This window comes from Argopecten irradians, chromosome 3, assembly GCF_041381155.1.
Source record: "Argopecten irradians isolate NY chromosome 3, Ai_NY, whole genome shotgun sequence".
In the NCBI taxonomy this organism is placed as follows: domain Eukaryota; kingdom Metazoa; phylum Mollusca; class Bivalvia; order Pectinida; family Pectinidae; genus Argopecten; species Argopecten irradians.
This window is the reverse complement of record NC_091136.1, coordinates 477150-498178: the sequence shown is the minus strand read 5'-3', so window position 1 is coordinate 498178 and position 21029 is coordinate 477150. Positions and strand designations below refer to the sequence as shown.

At 33.7% G+C, this 21029-nt stretch overlaps 1 protein-coding gene across 2 annotated transcripts; it reads right to left on the bottom strand.

Moving 5' to 3' along the window:
- Positions 1–11754: 11754 nt before the first annotated feature.
- On the bottom strand, positions 11755–16814 carry LOC138317228 (uncharacterized). 2 transcript variants are annotated; one of them, XM_069258778.1, is made up of 5 exons: positions 16442–16814; positions 12828–13687; positions 12566–12685; positions 12101–12134; positions 11756–11920 (listed from the first exon to the last, which is right to left on the bottom strand). In XM_069258778.1, exons 1-2 carry the CDS (start codon positions 16797–16799, stop codon positions 13242–13244), a joined length of 804 nt encoding a protein of 267 aa, XP_069114879.1. In that variant the 5' UTR covers positions 16800–16814; the 3' UTR covers positions 11756–11920; positions 12101–12134; positions 12566–12685; positions 12828–13241. The 2 variants fall into 2 exon arrangements, with proteins under 2 accessions (XP_069114880.1, XP_069114879.1); XM_069258779.1 differs by lacking the exon at positions 12566–12685 and having other exon boundaries at positions 11755–11920.
- Positions 16815–21029: the final 4215 nt, after the last annotated feature.

The window sequence follows — 21029 nt, the reverse complement described above, 5'->3', positions numbered from 1 at the left end:
TTTTATACACGACTAGATCATCTAATGAATATTTTGGTTGTACAATGACCCCAGCATATTTTATTCCAAAGCTAAGCTAACCATCCCTCTTTCTATAGAATCCCTTATCCGTTTTGTTACGACTCCTATCCTCTTCCCTTCTTATTATTGTTAATAAAAAAAATTAGCAATGTACAGTATTTCTAGTGCTTTGCAGAAAGTCCGAAATTTGATATAAATCTCTATGCCCAGAGTGGAAGGAAACTATTGTAGAAACTTCTCCCCCCCCCCCAAATCACACTCCTTGTACTGGCGTTTGAATTTACAATTATCCTGCCACGTAAATGTGGCAAATGCATGTTTTTGATGGTTCCTTAAACATTGTTTGGAAAATAAAAAAATAAACTTCTAGTGGCTGTTCGAAACGGAACCTAACGATTCTCTTATAAATTGTCCACCTATTAAGGGTATTATTGAGCTAATTCATCAGGAAATTTAGGGGTATCATTTCAATAAAAGTATACGTATTTATCCTGCGATAAGCAACTTTTCATGGACGGTAGTTTAAGAAATATTTTTGTCAATTAGCATATTTAAAATACCTTTTTGCTATAATGAATCACTAATGGATTTGGGTATTTTGGTCATTCACCAAGGATATGTCTTTATATAGGGGTTGGATTTCGCTTTTATGTTAACCATGCTTGTATGTAGCAATTTCCTCTAAGAATATAAATCTATGTGGCGTGTTAGCGCCCTATATTGAATATATTCTTAAAGGGATTGCTCTATACAAGCACCTGGTAAACAAAAAAGCGGAATCCAATCCCTATATTTACACTCACACGACTTTTTAATTTTATTTTATGCAATAAAATCGTCCTTTGAAAGTGACGTAATTATTCAATAGAAATCGGTCAAAAATGGGAGGAGCTAACTCAATTGAACAGCGAATAATGACCCTTCACGCAAGATAGAATTATTCACCCACGACGACAAAAAGTTCAATATTTTAGTGTAAAATAAACATGACAAACAAAGTAAATTTCAAAGATAATTTTATTCAATAAGATCAGACCTTTTTGAACAGATATTTAATTTTGCTAAAAGTTAATATATAGCGTAACTAATATAAAGTATTTGTACTCGACCACATGTATGTGAACTCGGTGACCGTTATTGTGCGGCGAGGCGCAGCTGACGCACGCTTACACACAGGAGTTTGCCGAAGTCGGTCAAAACACCGGTGTTCAAGTAGCTCCATGTGTTTGAGATTGTTGTCTGACTTGACGATATTACATCCTTGGGAGCCATGTGATTATATAATCTACGCTTAGATCCATCGCCATCGATAGATGGAACAACTTCACTTGTGTTCGATTGATACAATGTATTTGTGGTGACGCCATAACTGTCAACACCGTGGATTACTAGCGGTGCATGTTTTATAATACACATGATTAAATTCTCAAAGAACAAAGACAAGAGGATATGTTTTTTAACTGACCCTCTGTCAGAGGGTCTCACGCCCCGTCCACCCCAAAGACTCCTCGATCGTTGTGGACGAACACAGACACAGAGGTAATGTTTACATTTGACATCCATCATTTTATCAAAAAAATGAAAGCACTGCACGTCGCCCCGATCGGTTTTTTTTCCCGTTTCTTTATGCATTGGTAATTCAAAAAATTGTTTGTGTAACATATATAATTATAATATATATATATATATATATTGTTTACATTTTTCCAAAATTCTATGAAAAACAACAATATACACGTAATGTTGTGTCAAAATGTAAAAAAAAAAACCATGTGTTTCTCTTTACGTTGCATAGAACATTTCCATACACAAGTTCAAAGTTCAATGTTACCATGCAGTTATGGTAAACAAAAATCGGCTAGTACTTGCGTATAGTAAACAGGCCTAGCAAGGGTAAATATATATACATTGTATATTTCATTTACGATATCCTTTAGGATCATGTGGCACATACATGTACAAATAGAAAGAACTGATCAGCAGCTTACCGCGAATGCTACACAGTTGCCAACTTTATGTCACCGGTAATCCAAAAATTTTGAGTCCCATTTTACACCCTACTGATATTATTAAGAACGGAAGTTATATAGATTCGGCCCTATATAAGGGAGGTAATTAGTGTGTTTGAACTGATACATATAGAGAAGCATAACTAATCAAATGGTTTTATATTTTAATCTGTCAAAAAATATAAACTGAAATCAAAGACTTCAGAAACAGACCACTTACCTTGTATAACCTGTACCATAGCGAATACCCATAAAGATATGATTAACATGGTGTTGACTGCCTACCCGGCCCATGCTAACACTACATCTTATAAAGTGAACCAGGAAGCTTTAAAAAACAGTATCTATAAAAGGTCACTTACTTCTGTAGGTTTAAAGAAATGTATGCATGGCTATCGGGTTGGTATACAAATGGACAGTGCCAATGTGTATTGTATAATGACGGTGGAGATAGGAAATCGATTTTAGATATCTTCTTGATCTTCGTGTCAATGTTTATAAGTGCTGTTGGAAATGTAACTTATCTATCGAATGTTCCTGAAAATAACTAGCTGATTGATCTTATCTTTCTGCACAAAAAAGGGTAATTTGAATATGTAGAAGGTTTAGTAGATCACATAGAAGGGATTTTTTTACCACAAAATAGTGTACAGGACGTTACCTGATGAGAGGGCTGATAAGATCTATGCAATCGATTCAACGAACGTTAAGTATCAAGAGTTCAGATTTAACTGTAGTGGACATTGCACGTTGTTTTGGATAAACCTATTAAAAATCAATCAATGCCCCCACCCTACAAACCTGTAGGCAGATTCACATCCGTCAACAAAATAAGACGGAAACATTACCTACCTACCCTATTCGATGTAAAAAAAAATCCTATTTCATAATCATATCGCCCATTCCCCGGAGCCTGAAATCAATAGTACAGTAATGACAGGGGTTGTATGACGGTTTTTACCCGAAGGTGTAATTATTCATAACTAGGTAAAACTTAAACCATTGCATCTTAGGGAAAAATGAAACGTAATATCAGACACTGTCACCAGGGACATCAATTGTGTGATACCGAATTGCTCCACTGTGTGTAAATATAACTTAAATGTTCGTGGTTTAATAGAAATTGTCCTTATTTTCGTTTTACGCTTCGTCCGTCATTTTTGTACAATCGGAAGGGGAGGTGACACATGTAATAGATAGGGTTTTATAAATTCTTTTATTTCCCTTAACGATGTTTGCACACAGCCCTAGGGCTATTAGATGCTCCTCCTCCACACATATGGCAATACAATATATACATGGCAATACATTAGAATAACACACACACTCTCACTCACACAAACATTTCCATGACAAAAAAAAAACGAGAGAGGAGGAAGAGGGAGAAAGAAATCGAGAGAAGAGAGAGTGAGACTTAGAGAGAGACAGGTGAAGGAGGGGGAGAGAGAGAGATGCAGATGCAGATGCAGATGGGAGTGGAAATGGAGTGTAAAGAAATATTTATTTAGAATCTTTTTGAGTCGATGATGTATTCGAAAACGGAATCAAAATAATTTTGTTTGGTGACTCGGTATTATCTTCAGAGCTATGTAATAAAATTTTGTTAAAAATATCAGGTATGAGATTAATGATAAGGTCAGGATTGACATTTGGAGCCAGCTCTTTACAAGTATTTTAAATTAGTTTTGTACGTGGGATTATAAATCTAGGACATAATAAAAAGAAGTGTTTTTCATCCTCAGGAGAGTCTACACAGAAATCACAATATTTATTTGGTGTCAATTTGTAAGAAAATCTATGTTTGTTTAGGACACTAAGGACCATTCTTAATCTACAATGATTGATTTTTACCTTTTCCATGCCCATACTTATTTAGTGAATTTGATTTTGTAGTCGAAAAAAGTGTTAAGAGTGGGTTTATGCCTTATGTGTTCGGGAAGATTGTTCCAGTCTCTAATAGTTTTTGGAAAGAAAGGTTGGTGATAGAAATGTTTTTTGGAAGGAACTGGAAGTAGTGTATTAGAATTTCTGAAATTGTAGTTTGGGAGTGCGATGTGAAAGGAGTAGACAGAGCTATTTCAAATATAGAGGAAAGATATATAGTGAAAGATGGGTGGTCCATAATGGAAGGAACGCGTCCCATGGAAATACAATATTTATTTCCCCAGAGGGAAATGCGATGATTTATTTCCCTTTCATGTGATGTATTTAAACTTATCATATACACTGTTATAAAAAATGAGGTATAATGATATTTATTATGCATAAATAACATGTAATTATTTGCAATTATGACATTTTCTTTCTTTGTCATGCTTCAAAGAAAATGCCTAGTAAATTATTAATATTAACCGATTTAAAAATGATTTATCAGTATACATATCACTCTTAACATTCGACCCAATAAGAAAACAAATATCACAGTTAAATATATGTGTTGCACAACCTCCTTACATAGATATATTTATTGTACCAATATATCAACTATATATCAACATGCATCAAATACCATGGCTAAACGTCATTAGATTTTTTTTTATTCCATTCGCCGAGGAGTTTATTAAGGTAAACTCTAGTAAATTATTTGTTTTCCTTTGTCCTATTGTATTTTATTGCTATTATGTATATCTTGTATTGATAGTATATTCATCAAAACGGATTGGAGATCAGTCTACGCCCACTTAAGGTCTGCGTATTCTGCTGTCATAAACCGGTTTTATCTCAATAGCTAAAGGGGGGTAAACTCCAACTCATGTTTTTGAAGACAATGGATATTAGGTTTAATTAGTTAGTGAACATAATCGTTATGTTACAGTTCTTAATGTGAGATTGAACTGATGCACATTGGTTAACATTCCAGGATATATTGAGCCATAAGATACCCTGAGAGATGAAGTAATTTGAGAACTATGACCTAGAATATACGCTCTTGTCAAATGTCGTTTTTCGATAAGCTGCTCGAATGCTATCTGGCAATAAAAAATGCATTAGATTAGAAGTAAAAGAAATACCATGCTCAAAGAATGACCATGTTAAAATGAAATAATATTTGTGAAATGGTATTACAGTAACAGGCCATTCGCAGAAATCAAATGTCATCATGCAGTGAGAACGAGTAAATTACATATCCTGATATTGTGGGATCGCGCAAATTTGATTCGTGAAAATTTGAATTCTTTCGTTTTACATGAAAATCTTGAAAAATGTTTTATCCGCAAAAATAACAAGCTTTACGAAATATTATAAAGTGAAAGTAAAACAAAGTTCCTCTTAATACATAAGTGATGTTTACTTCTTTATCGACGACATTCGCACAAATATACAGCAACATTGTTTTGAATGTTTAAACAGTTAATGATCGGTCAACTCTCTCAAGGTTAGATCTCACATTAATTATCTATAAATTTCTTGCAATGAATCTTATCTGCAAAGCAAAGGAAAACTGTGGAACTTGTCAAATAAGTTAAAATGCTCATAATTGTATATCTTCATCTGTACGAATTATTGATATTCTATCAATAACAATATATCTTTTTTTCTTCACTTTAATTCTTCTCTCTGGTTTTCTTTCTTCCTTCCTTTCCTTTGTTCTCTTTCTTTTTATTCATTTTTACATTTTCGATCAATGATTTGAAAGTGTGTACATGCAGTTCGATAACTTTTTAAATTGTGTTTGATATATTAAGTGTGATGATCCCTGATGATAATTATTTGACAATATGATGGTAGTAGATTCATGCAGTTAGAGCAAAGAGAGATAGATAATTTTTACGAATGCCACTTTTAGGCCTAAACCTGTGTCACTATATATTTGTCTTCACATTTGTCAATAATCTACATGACTATTGTGTATAGAAAGAAAAACGTATAAAAAAACTTGTTTTATGATGTGTAAGAAATACACTTTTCATATAATTTTCTTTATTTCCATTTCTACATACTAATTAGGAACACCACCCTACAGAACATTGTTTTATTTCTCTTTGTTATAATAAAAATGTCATTCACACGTTGTAGATGGTTGTAGTATATGTTGATAAAAACAAATGAACAAAGAATAGACATGTTACAGGTGATTAACTAGGACACAGCCTGACTACTCATTGTGAAAGTTTATGGACATAATTATATTGTACTAGTTCTTCTTGTTCATTTAACCGTAAAATGTATACGTAATTTAGCAAAACAATGTGATATCACGATAAAGATACTAGTGGTATCTCGAATGATGTTTGTAGAGAACTTGAATTTTTATCTGATTATTTAGTAAAGCAGAAAATTATAGAATTTACACGGATCTATGCAAACATGTCGTAACGGCAACAAACAGTCTGGGTAGTGGACGGATATGTTTTACCGTAACGTTTTTAGTAAGTATAACATTTCAACTCTCATAATTATGTCGACTTATATCAAACCGCACTGTATAATATGCAATTTTCGTGGTTCAGAGATTTAAAAAGTATTTTGTGTGTAGAAATGTTCATAGTTAACCTGTTAAGCTAAATTTGTTGCTTTAATATAGCATCTTTGTAAAAAGGAGCTTCATTAACCAAAACCTTAGAGTAACTGGAGTAGACAAAAATTACAACCTGATACATCAACAATTTATGTGACCTATATCAATAGTGATGGATTATTTCTACATGTACGAACCATTCGCATCCGAGTTTTTGCTTTGTTGTTTTAGTAGAAGCTCTTAGTTATCAGCAATCGTAATTATCGGATCGTGCTAATATATATCTACGAATAATAAAACTGTAACACATAAAAGATAAACGTCCATGCATGAGTCATTATGCAGGCCACCATAGTCCGTACGATATTGATGACCAAAATGCAAGATATAATACAAAACAATCATCCAGAAGAAAGGATAACTTTAGAAACGCCAACATTAGTGAAGCAGATTTAATTGTTTTTTTTTCGGGTTTTAAAATGAGATAACTAAGATAGGTTGGATATATTCTTGTAGTTTTTTACGTGATTTAAATCTTCGCCAGATGTTGAAGTCCCGCCATGTAATCACCTTTTTCTGCTACACGTTTATATTAATAATTATCATCTCCAAATACAATTACAAAGTCTAATCTATAATTAGATACACCTTTTCAGTAAGAAAAGTTTATATAAAGTATACTGTTTCAGTGGATGTAAATTGGATAATTATGTGGTTAGGAGTTATATGTCAATCTATCATCTGTCGTTTTTTTATTGATTGTTGTATAGTTATCGTTCGTTATTAAACTTTAGTGTTATTCATTTAAGCATAACTGCAAATAAAATCATATGAATTGTTAATACTCCATGAAAAAAAATTAGTTTGGAGTATTGGCCGGAGGATGCCGATTGTTGATTAACCTCAAAAAACGTTAATTCCTTGAATATCTCATATATCTCAGATGTACATATAACATAGATATTTTTCTTCTGTTTTTAACATTATCGCTAACGTACTCTTTATATTACTGGTATCTACTCACGATAATTATATAATGTATAAAATGTACCATCAATACTTGTATATATTACATATGCAGACAATACGAAATGTTTGGCGTTGACAATCACATCCTGAACATCTAGTATGATGTGCTTACATCTACACCAGCTGGTATGATTTTTATTATCATTGTGGATTTTTTTCCCATAAAACCTGAAAGACCAAATGTATTAATATGCTTACATAAGTCTCAATCCTATGTCAGCTACCATATTTTGGGTTCATAATTATGTATACTTAATGAGCAGAATAAAATTGAAATATATAATATATTATGGAAATTGTTGTACATAATTTGAATTTCGAAATGTTATTTGCGTTCTGCATTAAAAAAGCGGGATTCAGAAATTTACTTGTTAGCCGTATGATCTTTAAAATAATATGCATGGGTTTATTAATAATCTACACGTGCTCCATTATTCATTATTACCCTCAACAAAATAATGAAAATATATTCCTTAATTGCTAACATCCCGAGTAATAGAAATACACTAGATTTTCACAACAAGGATATATACGATCAAAAACGACATAGAATGTGAAATAAAACATGAATTTTTTGATACATGGCTTAACATATATTATTTTGATATTTAATATCAGATTGAACGAAGTATAAATAACTTGATTTCAGTGTTTGTTAGCACATTCAAATCGTGTTGCGCTTTAACCACTTAATCGTTTAATGCAACCCTATAATGCACTGATTACCATTCCTGTACAGGGAGCAGTTTTGCGTATACATAAGTTGATAGTGTCTGACGGTGTTGCCATTATCACACTTGTATTTGGCTTTTTTGTCGCTTTTTAATATGCTGTTGACGTAGATGGCTTCGGTATTTCCTGAAAAATAATAATTTGAAATGACATAAAATAAAATAAAATGAAAACAGAAGCGAAATTCGAAATCTAAAGACGTAATATTTTCAACAAAATATTGAGAAATAGATCACTGTTACCTGCCTGGGTAGATATGCCTACTTCAACTTGGTGAACCTTAAAGAATTCCACAACGGATTCATTTCAACCTGATGCTCAATACAATATAAAACTCTTTAATGTGATGATATGAAGGAATGGATAGGGATATTCTACCCAAGGGTCACAAAATGTTTTTTTTTTAAATTCCGAGGCTTTATTGCATGAGTAGCCATACAATACAGCCTCAGGCGACATGAGAGTATTGCCATAGACCAGCCAGTACTACACATATAGGTAAGAGATAATATTAATAACGAACCAGGTTGTGAATGATAAGAAAATTGATTTCCAAAACATTTGTATATACATTAGAAATAAAATTATTTATTATAATCATTATTATTTGAATCAGCCTCTGTTTATTTTTCGTCATACAGGACTACTGTAACAAACAAAATGTAACTATAGATAAAGTACTATAGATTTATGAGTTATATAGACATTCAGATATTAATTGTGTTTATATTGATTTAAACTGATATGATTTTTATAATTGGACTTAGTATAAAAAAGAAAACTTGAGATGCGTGTTATGATGTCTGGAATATTAATAACATACAACGTATTAAGTTTAAGATATTGACATAATTTGATATAAAAACATTGATTGTAATATATAATAATAAGATATAATTGTAATATTGTAACATAAGTCAGCTACCATATTTTTGGTTCAATACGATACAATATCAAGCAATTCTGACCGGTATTTTGCGGGCCGCATTAATTTTTTTGTAACATAAAACTTACCTTTTGTTTTAAGGTCATCATAAATACCAGGCTCAGATCTAGCTCCCAAAGATTCATATGTAGCGGGAATGCTACAACGATAATACATTTGCGTTACATCCGTTTGAATAAATAAAATACATCAAAGGAGTATTATGGACATTTATTATTATTTGCTTATAGTTGACTTTGAAATATTTCGAATTAATTGAACGAAATTCTCCCAGTATATCAGTTATATACCAAAAATGCTAGTGTAGATTGTAAATGTACTTTCCCACCACTTTATTAACATTAAACATTGAAAATACTACCTGTCTGTTCTAGGAGTTCTGCTTTCTATCCAAGAATAAAACAAAAGTTCATTAGTTTGGTCATCCAAGACACCAGCGTATTTATATGAGGATCGTGTAGACAAAATTTCTATTACACATATCACAGATACAAAGGTGACATTTGACATTCCATTTATTTTCATATTATACTGAATTGATTTTTTCGCATTGTCCGTCTTATATCCAGTGGTCTCGCCCACGTCAAATATTTGGTCTATTGCGAAATATTACGTGAGCGATTTATATCTGCTGTATTGGGTAAAACATCAATTGTGACGTCATGAAATGCCACCATATCCAAACATAATACATGAGACCACATGATTCTAGACAGGTATAACCACAAACGCTAATCTCAGGTTGTTTGTTGTGACACATTTGAAATAAAATTTCTTTGAAATGTTGGTTGCTATAATTATGGGTTGACATGTATTTTAAAGATGTTTTCTTTGCAAACGAATTGTATCGATGTCTCCTCAGAATTACTTCTCAGACGTTTTGCTTGCCGAATGGGTTTAAATAAACGCCATTTCAGATTCGAATTTGTAAACATTAATAATTAATAATATATGAAAACGGAAATTAATTTTAAAAATCTAAATTACAAGTTGTCATTAATGAATAAGGAATAGAATTGAAATGATATGACGCACCACATCAAAGTCGACAGAATCAATTCTATTCCAAATACGAATATCAAATGTAATACCTGCTATTCATTTCATATTGTCTCCCGTTCGTGTTTCAGCGCGGACAAACATTCTGATATAACGACCCTTCAAAGAATAACCACGTGAAAATCTATTACCAAAATCATCAGAGATAGGACTAATGAATCATTCATTCAGCATTTTCTATATTGTCAAGTTCACATAATAATTGTAAATTCAAATAGCCGTTTCGATAAATATATAAACTAACACAAATAGTATAATCTACCTTACATTTGACATGTAGGTCACATTGATTAACTACCATTAACATTACCGGAAAGAAATAACTCAAAGACCTCGCCTGGGTTTTCGTTGGATGGAGCAGTTCCTTGTAATGTAGATAATCGGACGATAAGGACGAGTCTGATAGAAATAACAAATGCTGTAATATAAAACAGTAACGGCTACTATTGTTGATACATTATGAGTGAGGGTGAATCCAGTCTCCATCGTAAATTTACGATTGATCAAACCTTTTATGGGGATCATTTCGGTATACTACTGTTGCGGCGAATGTCGTATGTTCTACACCATGGCGTAAAAAAAAAAACGAAACTCATCCAGTCCGGTTGTCTATCCGTTTGTACAAATCGCCAAATTGCATGAAGTAGCTTTGGAAGCCCTCCCCGCTCTTTCTTGATAGGTCGCTTACCTTGATGTCGATGAAAGTGTCCCGACACCGAAGACCAACCGTATGCACAATCTTATACAAAATTTTGGAATACAAAACTAACGTAACATGTCCAAAATCGGTTTTTCTGACTCAAAAACATTGCCTGGATTCCATTAATAAAGATAATGTATATTTTTCATATACATCAGTGCTTTCAATTATCGGACAGAAAGTCCAGTAACCAAACACAAGAGTCCACAAACAAGGTGTTAACATTTAATCTATTTAAGAACAAAGCAATTTATGTTGTGGTAATAATTATTATGTGTATTATTTTTATTTATTGCCAGTTATAAGGTTATTGTGTCCCTCATTGACATAAAAACTAGAACCTGTCGCCAGAGTGGAACGACTAATACTGATATTGCACAATTAAGTAATATCTCCATTAATAGAGGTTATTGCAGCCAATACATGATTTACTCCAACTCATTCTTAATGTCAGGATTCGGTGCACCAAATTTTATCAAAATCTGACAAGTAGTTTTTAAGCATTCGCCAGAACAAAGTTGTGTCTACAGGCAGACAGACGGTATATCCGATTCCAGCATACCTCCTTAACTTCGTTTTAGCGGGGGTATACTAAACTATAAGAGACTTAAAGAAACTATAGAGTTATTCCAAAGCGCACATATATGTCTATATAATTATGTTTATTTTAAAAAAGAAGTATGTCAAATTATTCGTTTAATACAAATATATTATTGTTCTTTTTGATACTATGTTCTGAACATAGTATCAAAAGAACAATAATAATATTTGTATTAAACGATAATTTGACATACGCTAGTTTAAACAATTAAATAATCACTTTAACAATAATGCTTTTCTTTGCTTACTTTACTCTTAGGTTTATATGCATATAAATGTACATACCGGCACTTTGCTGAGGGTGTAAATCGGCATACAAAGATGGCGAACTAATACTCGCTAAGTTAAGATCCTGATACGTTTGACTGTAATAAAATATTTAAAACTATCATTTATAAGAAAATATGTTTGAAATAGAGAACGTATTCGGAATCTGAAAATATAATAAAAATGATTGTAAAAACACAAAAGTGTAAAGCTTATACGTTCGACGATCTTTCATTTGAACGCTACTTCTATCGCAATTTAACCCAAAATATATTTACCTGCCATTTTGATTTGCCTGTCTAGTTCCAGTATCTGAAAAAAATCAGTATATTACTATTTCTGTTGTTAGTGAAGTAAGTGTCTTCTTAAAATTAATTTTTAAAAGTATGTATATGTATGTATATGTGTGGATGTGTATGTGTGTTGTCATCTGAACGATCAAGCTGAAAAACAATACTTTGAATATTTGCCCACAAAGGTCTGGAAATAAAATAATACAATGGTGTCATATGTTGTTGTTTGTTATATATAGTAGAGTATTTTTATGTGTAATGATAAAATATTGAAGTGGCAACAAATTTTGTTTAATATGGTTTCATCACATTCAATCTTGCTTTATTGAAAAACAATATGTTTAAATCAATAACTACACTATCTGCATGTAACACGGGCAATTTTGGGCGCTAGACTTATTTCAGTCATGTCATTTAAAATTTACTTTGAAAGGAATTTTGATAACCAACCTTTTCCTTTCTTTCTCCAGACTAAAATACCAACTACAACGATCAAAGCTAATGCTGTGACTGACCCGGTTCAACACCCCCGTACCACAGGGCCAATAGATTGCCGGGTATATGTTGTACCTGACAATGAACAAGTTATATAAAACGGTAAGATAAAATGTTAATCATTAAAACATGTGTCACAACTTAATATCTAAATGAATCAAGACATAAAATTCAAGACATTTATTAATAAAAAAAATAGAGTTTTCCGAATACTTACTTGCAGTTGTTTGGTTTAGATATACATAAACACTTCTGCCTATTTCATTCTCAGCATACATCCGGATGTAATGTGTTGTCCCAGCCGTCAGTCCAGTGATTTGGTAAGACTGGTTTGGTTCGTGTTGATCAGGTATAGGATCCAGGTCTATAAACTCATTTGTATTAGATGTCCTATACCCAATGACAAAGTGCTGTTCTGCTCCACCATTGAACCTCGGTGTCCATTGTACAGTGATACTACTGCTGTCATGAGTCAGTTGTTCAAAGTTGTCTGGTGGTACACGGTGGACCTGTTGTAGAGACCAGATTTAATGTATGATAGGCTATGATGGAAGTGTTAAAGATACATTTAAATTTTAGATTGAAGACAAATCTGATACTAGTAGGTTCTCTCTACGAAAAAAAAAAAAAATCAATGTTGATTAAAATCATAAAAACATGTCAGCGACATTGATATTTGGCGTTTAAAATGGCAATAATAAACATACACATCAATCAACGGACTGATTATTAAAAGAACACACTTACTTGCAGATTTAAAGTCAACCTGGTAGCTGACCAGTCCCACACTATTTTCTATTGTCACCGTATAGTTACCAAAGTCCTGGTCCACCAGATTATGCTTTGTTAATGCTGTCATATAACCGTCGACCTGATTTTCAGTTCCATGAAATGGTAAACGAATTGGACTCTCATTTACAGATGTGACATTGTTATCCAGAGGAACATTATTTGATCCCTTAGTCCATGTAACGTTAAGTAGGAGGGACGGTCTGCTGTAGAACTCCACCTCTATAGTGATGTTGTTACCTAGCTGGCCCTTCACCACCGTAGTGTTAGTAATAACTACAGGGGGAGCTACAATAGATGATGATATCAACAAAAATTATTTTCTCTTCATTATTCAAAGTAAATTAATTTAAAAAACTGCATGAGAAAATACTACACGAAATTAATAATGTGTGTGTAATAACCACCTGTGGCTATTTGGAGCGGAAAGATATGTTGAATTTAAATAAATGGCGTATTATAAGATAGATAATTATACCTCAAGTGAGAATCCTGCATTCTGATTGGTCGATAGATATTGGGCACACGGCAGGTACACATTAGAACAATAGGAAACAATAGACACGTTCGTAGCAACCCCCTAGCAACGGGTGATAGTGTTTTTTTGACAGTGCAAAATATTAACCGCCCGAAAAAGATGCGCTCTCGTTTCTTTTTTCGACGCCATTATTGGTTTTTTAAGCGACGCTTCAAAATTTATCTGGAGCTATTGTATTTAGTATTAGTTTTGCCAAAATTAGTTGTTTATCAATAAAACGAATTCTTTCGTTTACGCGTTCGCTTACCGTCAAAGCGCTATATGTTGGTTTTTATGAACCAGTTGGTGATTAGGTGTAACGGAAGACATGCGATTTCAAGCGTCTTCGTGACGTTGCTAATGTTGTAAACCGACGACGGGACGAAACCAAGATTCATTGAGATTTTGCAAAAACGTTAAGATTTAAACAAAAACGCAGGAGACATGATAACAAGAATTTCACTACATGCTTATTGTGAGTATTCTTTTTTATAATGCAATGATAGTTTGCGCTACTGAGTAGAAACTGATATGCTATTTTACTGCCCACGGTGACTGTTCGACTTTTGCTAAAATTAGTTAAAATGTTTTAATAGATTGCAAATACTTGAAAACTAGTTTTTTTTTGTTAGACTTTTGGTTTATAATAAAATAAATACTACCTAAGTAGAAGCTGTGTGCTATTCTACTGCGACGAGGGGGGGGGGGGGGGGGGGGGGGGGGGGGGGGGGGGGGTGCAGGGGGGGCAACTGCCCCCCGTTCCCAAGGACGGGGGGGGGCAAACAAGTCTTTTTGCCCCCCCATTTTCGCCGACTGAAATTTTCTGAAAATGCTTATTTGAAAGAAAAAAGGGTCCTCCTACACATTTTTCGTACTTCATTCTGAGAAAATTTTCCGCTGCGCGGCGCATTTCCTAAAACGTTCAAGCACATAATGTCAAACCTTAAATAGTGAAAATTCAATACACACAAACTAGACTAAAAATGTCCATCAAGGGATTCTATGTGCTATTTAAAAAAAGGTTTCTTAAAAGATCAATTTGTTTATATGTCTTAGCGAGACAATTAATTCATTTTTTGTGTTACACAACAATGTGCCGATGGTGTGAAGCCGGTATATTCAGATCGAGTAGGGTTGCATAATGTTATGACGACACAATTATCATTTCTAGATGCTGGTAGCTTTAAATCGAAAAATTACCATGTTAGGAACGCTTTATAATCATTAAACTTTATTGTAAAACTCATCTCAGCCATTCTAAATCGTAATTTTTTTCCCAGGGGAGACCCCCGGACCCCCCTAACACCAAATTCTCACGCCTTTGGGCGCTCGCAAATTCATCAAAATGCATCGTAAAACTCATCTAAGCCATTCTAAATCGTAATTTTTTTTCCCGGGGAGACCCCCGGACCCCCCAAACACCAAAATCTCGCGCCTTTGACGCTCACTAGCTAATTTCGGCCAATTTGCGTATTCGTTAATTTCCTTTTAGCGACCCCACTGTCTATAATTTTGTACAAGGATTAAATTTAGTGATATATGAAAAATGTACATAAAGCATATATTATATGGTTGGGAGTTGAATTAATCTCCTTCTGTAGGTGTGGCGGGGGGGTTTTACAAAATATTGAGGACCTTTGCCCCCCCATGACGTTTCATCTTCCTACGCCACTGCGGCCGGTTATCAGTTAACATGTAGTCGTAATTCGCTACACAAAATAAAATGTTCTCACCATTTTTCATTGCATTCACTGGTAAAACAACTTGAAAATGGAGCTTTAAGGAAAGATGCGCGAGGACACTTAAAAACAAAATGTTAGCTTACGTCAAAATCATTGTCCATAAAAGTAAAATAGATAGATTGCGGTATTACATTTCCTTGTTTTGTGTTCCCTAATGTTTTCTCAATGCGTTTAAAAGCTATATTTTTAGGAATTAACGAAATAATAATTTGATTATTTGTACAAAAAACAACACTCTTATGTTATGAAACATCAAGGGCAATCTGGTTTTCGGTTTAGACATTGACTGACAATATTGAAAAAATCAGGAAATCAATACTTATTTCTCTTAACATTGGATATTATTGTGGATTATATTTCGTTATATCCGCGGTCAAGTTTATTTCTGCTAACTTCAATAACCTTATATAAAATGATAATAAACAACCAAGTAAGGTAACAGGACTATTGTCTAGCTTGTTACTGATACAAATTGACAAATACATGACAGCTCATTCCACAAGTTAATATCCAAGTGAAACAAACTAAATTGTCTGCCTGCAAAATTAAAACAACTATACACTATTCTAAACATCTGTTGGTAGAAAAAATCCAGTTTAATAACATATATACTAGTCTAACAATGTCATTTTCTTTATCGGACACGAAAACGAAAAGATTACAACAGAATCCCAGACATTTTATATACGCATAAAAGATGAAAGAAATGGACTCCCCGCAAGATAGATAAAAAAGGAACACAAGCATTAACGAGAAAAGAATTTGGAATAGTCGGTAACCTACCCTGTACAACAAAGAAGACAGACCCCGTCCTAGAGGTGGACACATCTGGTATATAATTGTTGGAGGCTGTACAAGTGTAGTAACCGGTGTCCTCATACCGTCTGGTCATACCAGGGTCAGGCAGGGTCAAGACAGAGTGGGTAGTATTAGAACTTCCGGTCAGCTGGCGTATCTCTGTACCGTCCTCCGCTGTATGGCGCCACTGACCAAACTGGTAGGAGGCCGGGTTACCATCCGGGACACACGTCAACACCCTGTCTGTTACCGTGTAGGTGGTGTTGGTATACAGGACATGTATGTCTGGGGATCTTAAATGGAGATATGGTTTTATTGTTGCATGTAAATACAAATGTAGCATGCCGTAATGAATTGAATAAAACTACCAACTTGTGTATATATCATCACTGTTTATAACTAAAACAGAGTGGACGATTAATAACCCCGCTGCACAAAGTTTAGCTATAACTCCATTAAAAGGGGACTTTGCAGAACCCTATATAGTTTACTCAACTCCCCTTTATGTCAGGGTTTTGTGTACCAAATATTATCAATATCTGTACAGTATAGCAAAATTGATAAAACAACTGCAAGCTTCATATTAGTAACTCACAACAATAACGATGCAATCGAATTTGGGTGTCTGAAGCGTATAGTATGATGACTTTATTTTTGTCACTTGAATAAAATTGAGTCTAATTGATGTTCGCACTTAACATATTGTCTCTTGTTCAACATACTTATTTAAATCATACTTACAACGAAATGTAATGAGTAATGTTGAGTACTTTATAATAAACTTGAACAAGTCAAAACTTACAGTAAATATCGATGACTAGTGTGTCCTGATCACTCCCGATAGAGTTTACAGCTACACATTTGTATGTTCCTCTGTCTGTCCGATGTGTAGACGGTATACGTAAGACACTGGAAGTGGCATCAGCATAAGACGGAAGTTGACCTCCAACTTTGGACCATGTTACAGATGACGGGGCGGGGGTTACTGTCTACGTCACATCGGATCTCAAGATTTTCTCCCTCTACCACATTCACTCCTGTATTTGGAGTTATTGTTATGTATGGTCGATCTGTAGAAAAAAAATCAGATTATCAAAAGGGTAAAGGCTAGAAAAACGCATTATGGTATAAAGGAATTTTCATAGGAACTAGAAATATGTCTGTTGGAGTTATTGTTACATATGGTCGATCTGTAAAAACAATAAAATCACCAGATTATTGAATAAAGGTTACATTTAAAAGTCAGTTGAATGTTTGATTGCATTCAAAAGAAGTTTGTTTCATGAGGTATGCAAATACGATGAAATAATATTTCATGAGTAGAAAGGTGTGAGCAATATTTATCATTGTTACGGTCTTCGTCCGGATTTTTGGTTTGACAATTATAGTTCCTGAATTTAGACTCCGGTTGACTCCGGGTTTTAGTTTCACTTTTCAAGTTCCCATGCGTCCATGACAGTATCGTGTGGAAGCGTCTCAGTCTCGCTAAATAGTCAATTTTACCATAATGGGTAGGCCCCCAAAAGAGTAAGTGTTTAGAATGAATGTATACACTGTACTAGTTTTTATGTTACATTGATATGTCGACTCATTTTATGCTGTAAATTGGTAATTTTTGGTTCGGCTTGGGTCCGTCCCGCCAAATGTCAATCAGTGTTGTCTGTTTGTTTACAATACCATTAAATATGCTTAACTAAGAAAGTTACGTAATAAGTTGTGTTTAATAATACATAATTATATATTCTTAAGGTTATTAGTTGTAGAATGCTATAAACTAGTCGCATAATTTCATATTATAAGTGGTTTGTTATTCACACCTTGTTAGCACAGGGGCTTATGAAATGAAATATGCTGTTAATAGTTGTAAGTGAAGTTTGCGTGCAGGTAAATGTTATGATTTACTGTCTCATATCTTTATATCTACACTGTATAAGATGTCTGGAATGATAGATAGTGTCTATGCATAGTAATCTCATTTATTCTGTTTGCAGATTTCACCTCCTGTTCCAGCCTTCTGTCAGCTATATTTACCTAGTGGGGTTTGTGTATGTGCGCATACGAATAAAGAAGTTAGACTGTCTCAGCTAGTAGAACTTGCTTTTGCCTAGACAGCACAATCATCATTATTTTATAAAGACCATATGAATGTATTTCAGTCAATCTATAGTGTAGTTATTATTCTGGTAAGGTTGGAAATGATACATTTGTAATTGTTCACAGGCATTATCAGTATGGATAGTAAAATACTGTTCACCATGTTAAAATACTGTTATCTTATATCCAAAAACATTTACAGTCAGTAGTGACTCGCTACAAATTACATAACAATGGAAAATAGACAATGAATAACACATTATACATGAGATGAAACATACAATGAAACATAAAAAGTAACATATCTACATGACAAGAGAATAAATATAATTGGTTTGTGAGGTAGAAAACACAAAATGCTTTGATCAATTTGAGTAATAAATCATTTGAACGTATTTAAGATTATTTTACCAAAAAACAGCTAGTTTTTCAATTACTTAGTGAATAAGAAGTATATTAAAGTAATTTGATATTTCGAGAAATACACATTCATACATACTTATTTCTGCTTTGTAAAATAATATGGACAGCTCAAAATGTGCGAGGAACATGTATCAAAAAAAACTTAGCTTATAATACTGGTATATATATACATGTAAGTGTGTTTATATATTAAATGTAGAAAAGTTACCTTGTTAATGTTACTACCGGTATCTCTTCGAGCAATGCTTCCGTGCGTATAATAAATATACAATGTTGTGTGCAATGTACAGTGTTGTATATTCCAATATTTACATTTTTCCCTGCAGTCCCACTTATTATAATACTTACCAAGCGCAGTTCGAGACTATAAAACTTCATCGATAGCTTATTATGACGTCATTACCATTGTGACATCACCATTGTCGTACCAGCGATCACGAAAAACGGCTGTTCAAATGGCTGTGCCTTCCCTTGACGATAACGAATAATTAATTCATTATAAATACAAAATTTCCTTGGTATTTCAACAACAAAAATTGTTACCGAATGCAAATATAATGCATTGAACACTAGCGCGCTTCATGGGATTTCCCTGTGTCCAGTTGGCATAAATATTGGCTACGAATGCCAACTGAAAAACGTTCAATGTTTAATGTCAAGAAAACAGCAGTCTTTGATCATTATTTGGGTACGTTTAACCAAACGACATGTTAATAGTAGCACGACAATGTATTTTATAAAGCTCAGGGGACTGACACCGTGATGCTGCCGGGAGTAGACTCTCTACGTGTACATACTATGTATGTTTGCGTGTTTCGAGATATAATGAAAAGGAATCCTATAGCATTAGCTTTTACGATACTTGCAATCGATATATTCTAATGTTTATTGAAGAATTTGCAATACCAGTGTCAATATATACAAGCATTCTGAGAGCGGTAAACGGTTATAGTGGGTCTACCTGTGTTTGTACATGTTCATCAAAACGACGTCCGATTCATTTGAAAATCTCCAAAATCCGGAAATAATGACATATAACCATTAAAACATCCGCGTATTCAAGTAATTATGTTCTGAACTGATTACAGAAGAACTAAGGGTTTTTTTAATAGAATAAAGCATTATGTAATAATGAAATGTATCAAAAATAGGTTACAATCAAACGACACGAAATAAATTAATCATACCTAGAGCATACTTTGAGTTGTTAAATAAATATCATCATTATAATGGAGTTAAGCTGCTGGAATAAACTTACCAGCTACATGTAGTTTTAAAACTGGGTCATCGTTATTTGTCGTTAAAAAGAATATTAACAAGGGCCCAATGGGCCCGAATCGCTCACCTGCAATCTGTTAATCATACTTAACAAATAGAGTAAATAAGAATTTATAACATCACTAAGCACATTGGAGGCCTCTTTGCCTCTTGGTTATGAAAATGAAGATTTTAGCCTATTTGACCCCTGTGACCTTGAATGGAGGTCAAGGTCATTCATTCATTTGAAAAAAACTTGGTAGTCGTTTATTCCAGCATGCCACATGCCCAATGTCAGGTCTCTAGCCCTCTTGGTTATTAAGGAGAAGGCGTTTAAAGATTTTAGCCTATTTGACCCCTGTAACCTTAATGAAGGTCAAGATCATTCATTTAAACAAATTTGTAGCCCTTGATCACAGCATGTCACAGGCCCAATATCAGGTCCCTATGCCTCTTGGTTTTTAAGAAGAATTTGTTTAAAGATTTTAGTCTTTTTGAACCCTGTGACCTTGAATGTAAGCCAAGGTCATTGATTTGAACAAACTTGGTAGCCCCTCTATCCCAGCATACCACATGCCTAATATTAGGTCTCTAGCCCTCTTGGTTAATAAGAAGAAGTCGTTTAAAAATTATAGCCTATTTGACCACTTTGACCTTGAATGAAGGTCAAGGTCAATCAGTTAAAAAAAACTTAGTAGCCCTTGATCCCAGCATGTCACAGGCCTAATATCAGGTCCCTAGGCCTCTTGGTCATTAAGAAGAAGTTGTTTAAAGATTTTAGATTTTTAGGTCATTCATT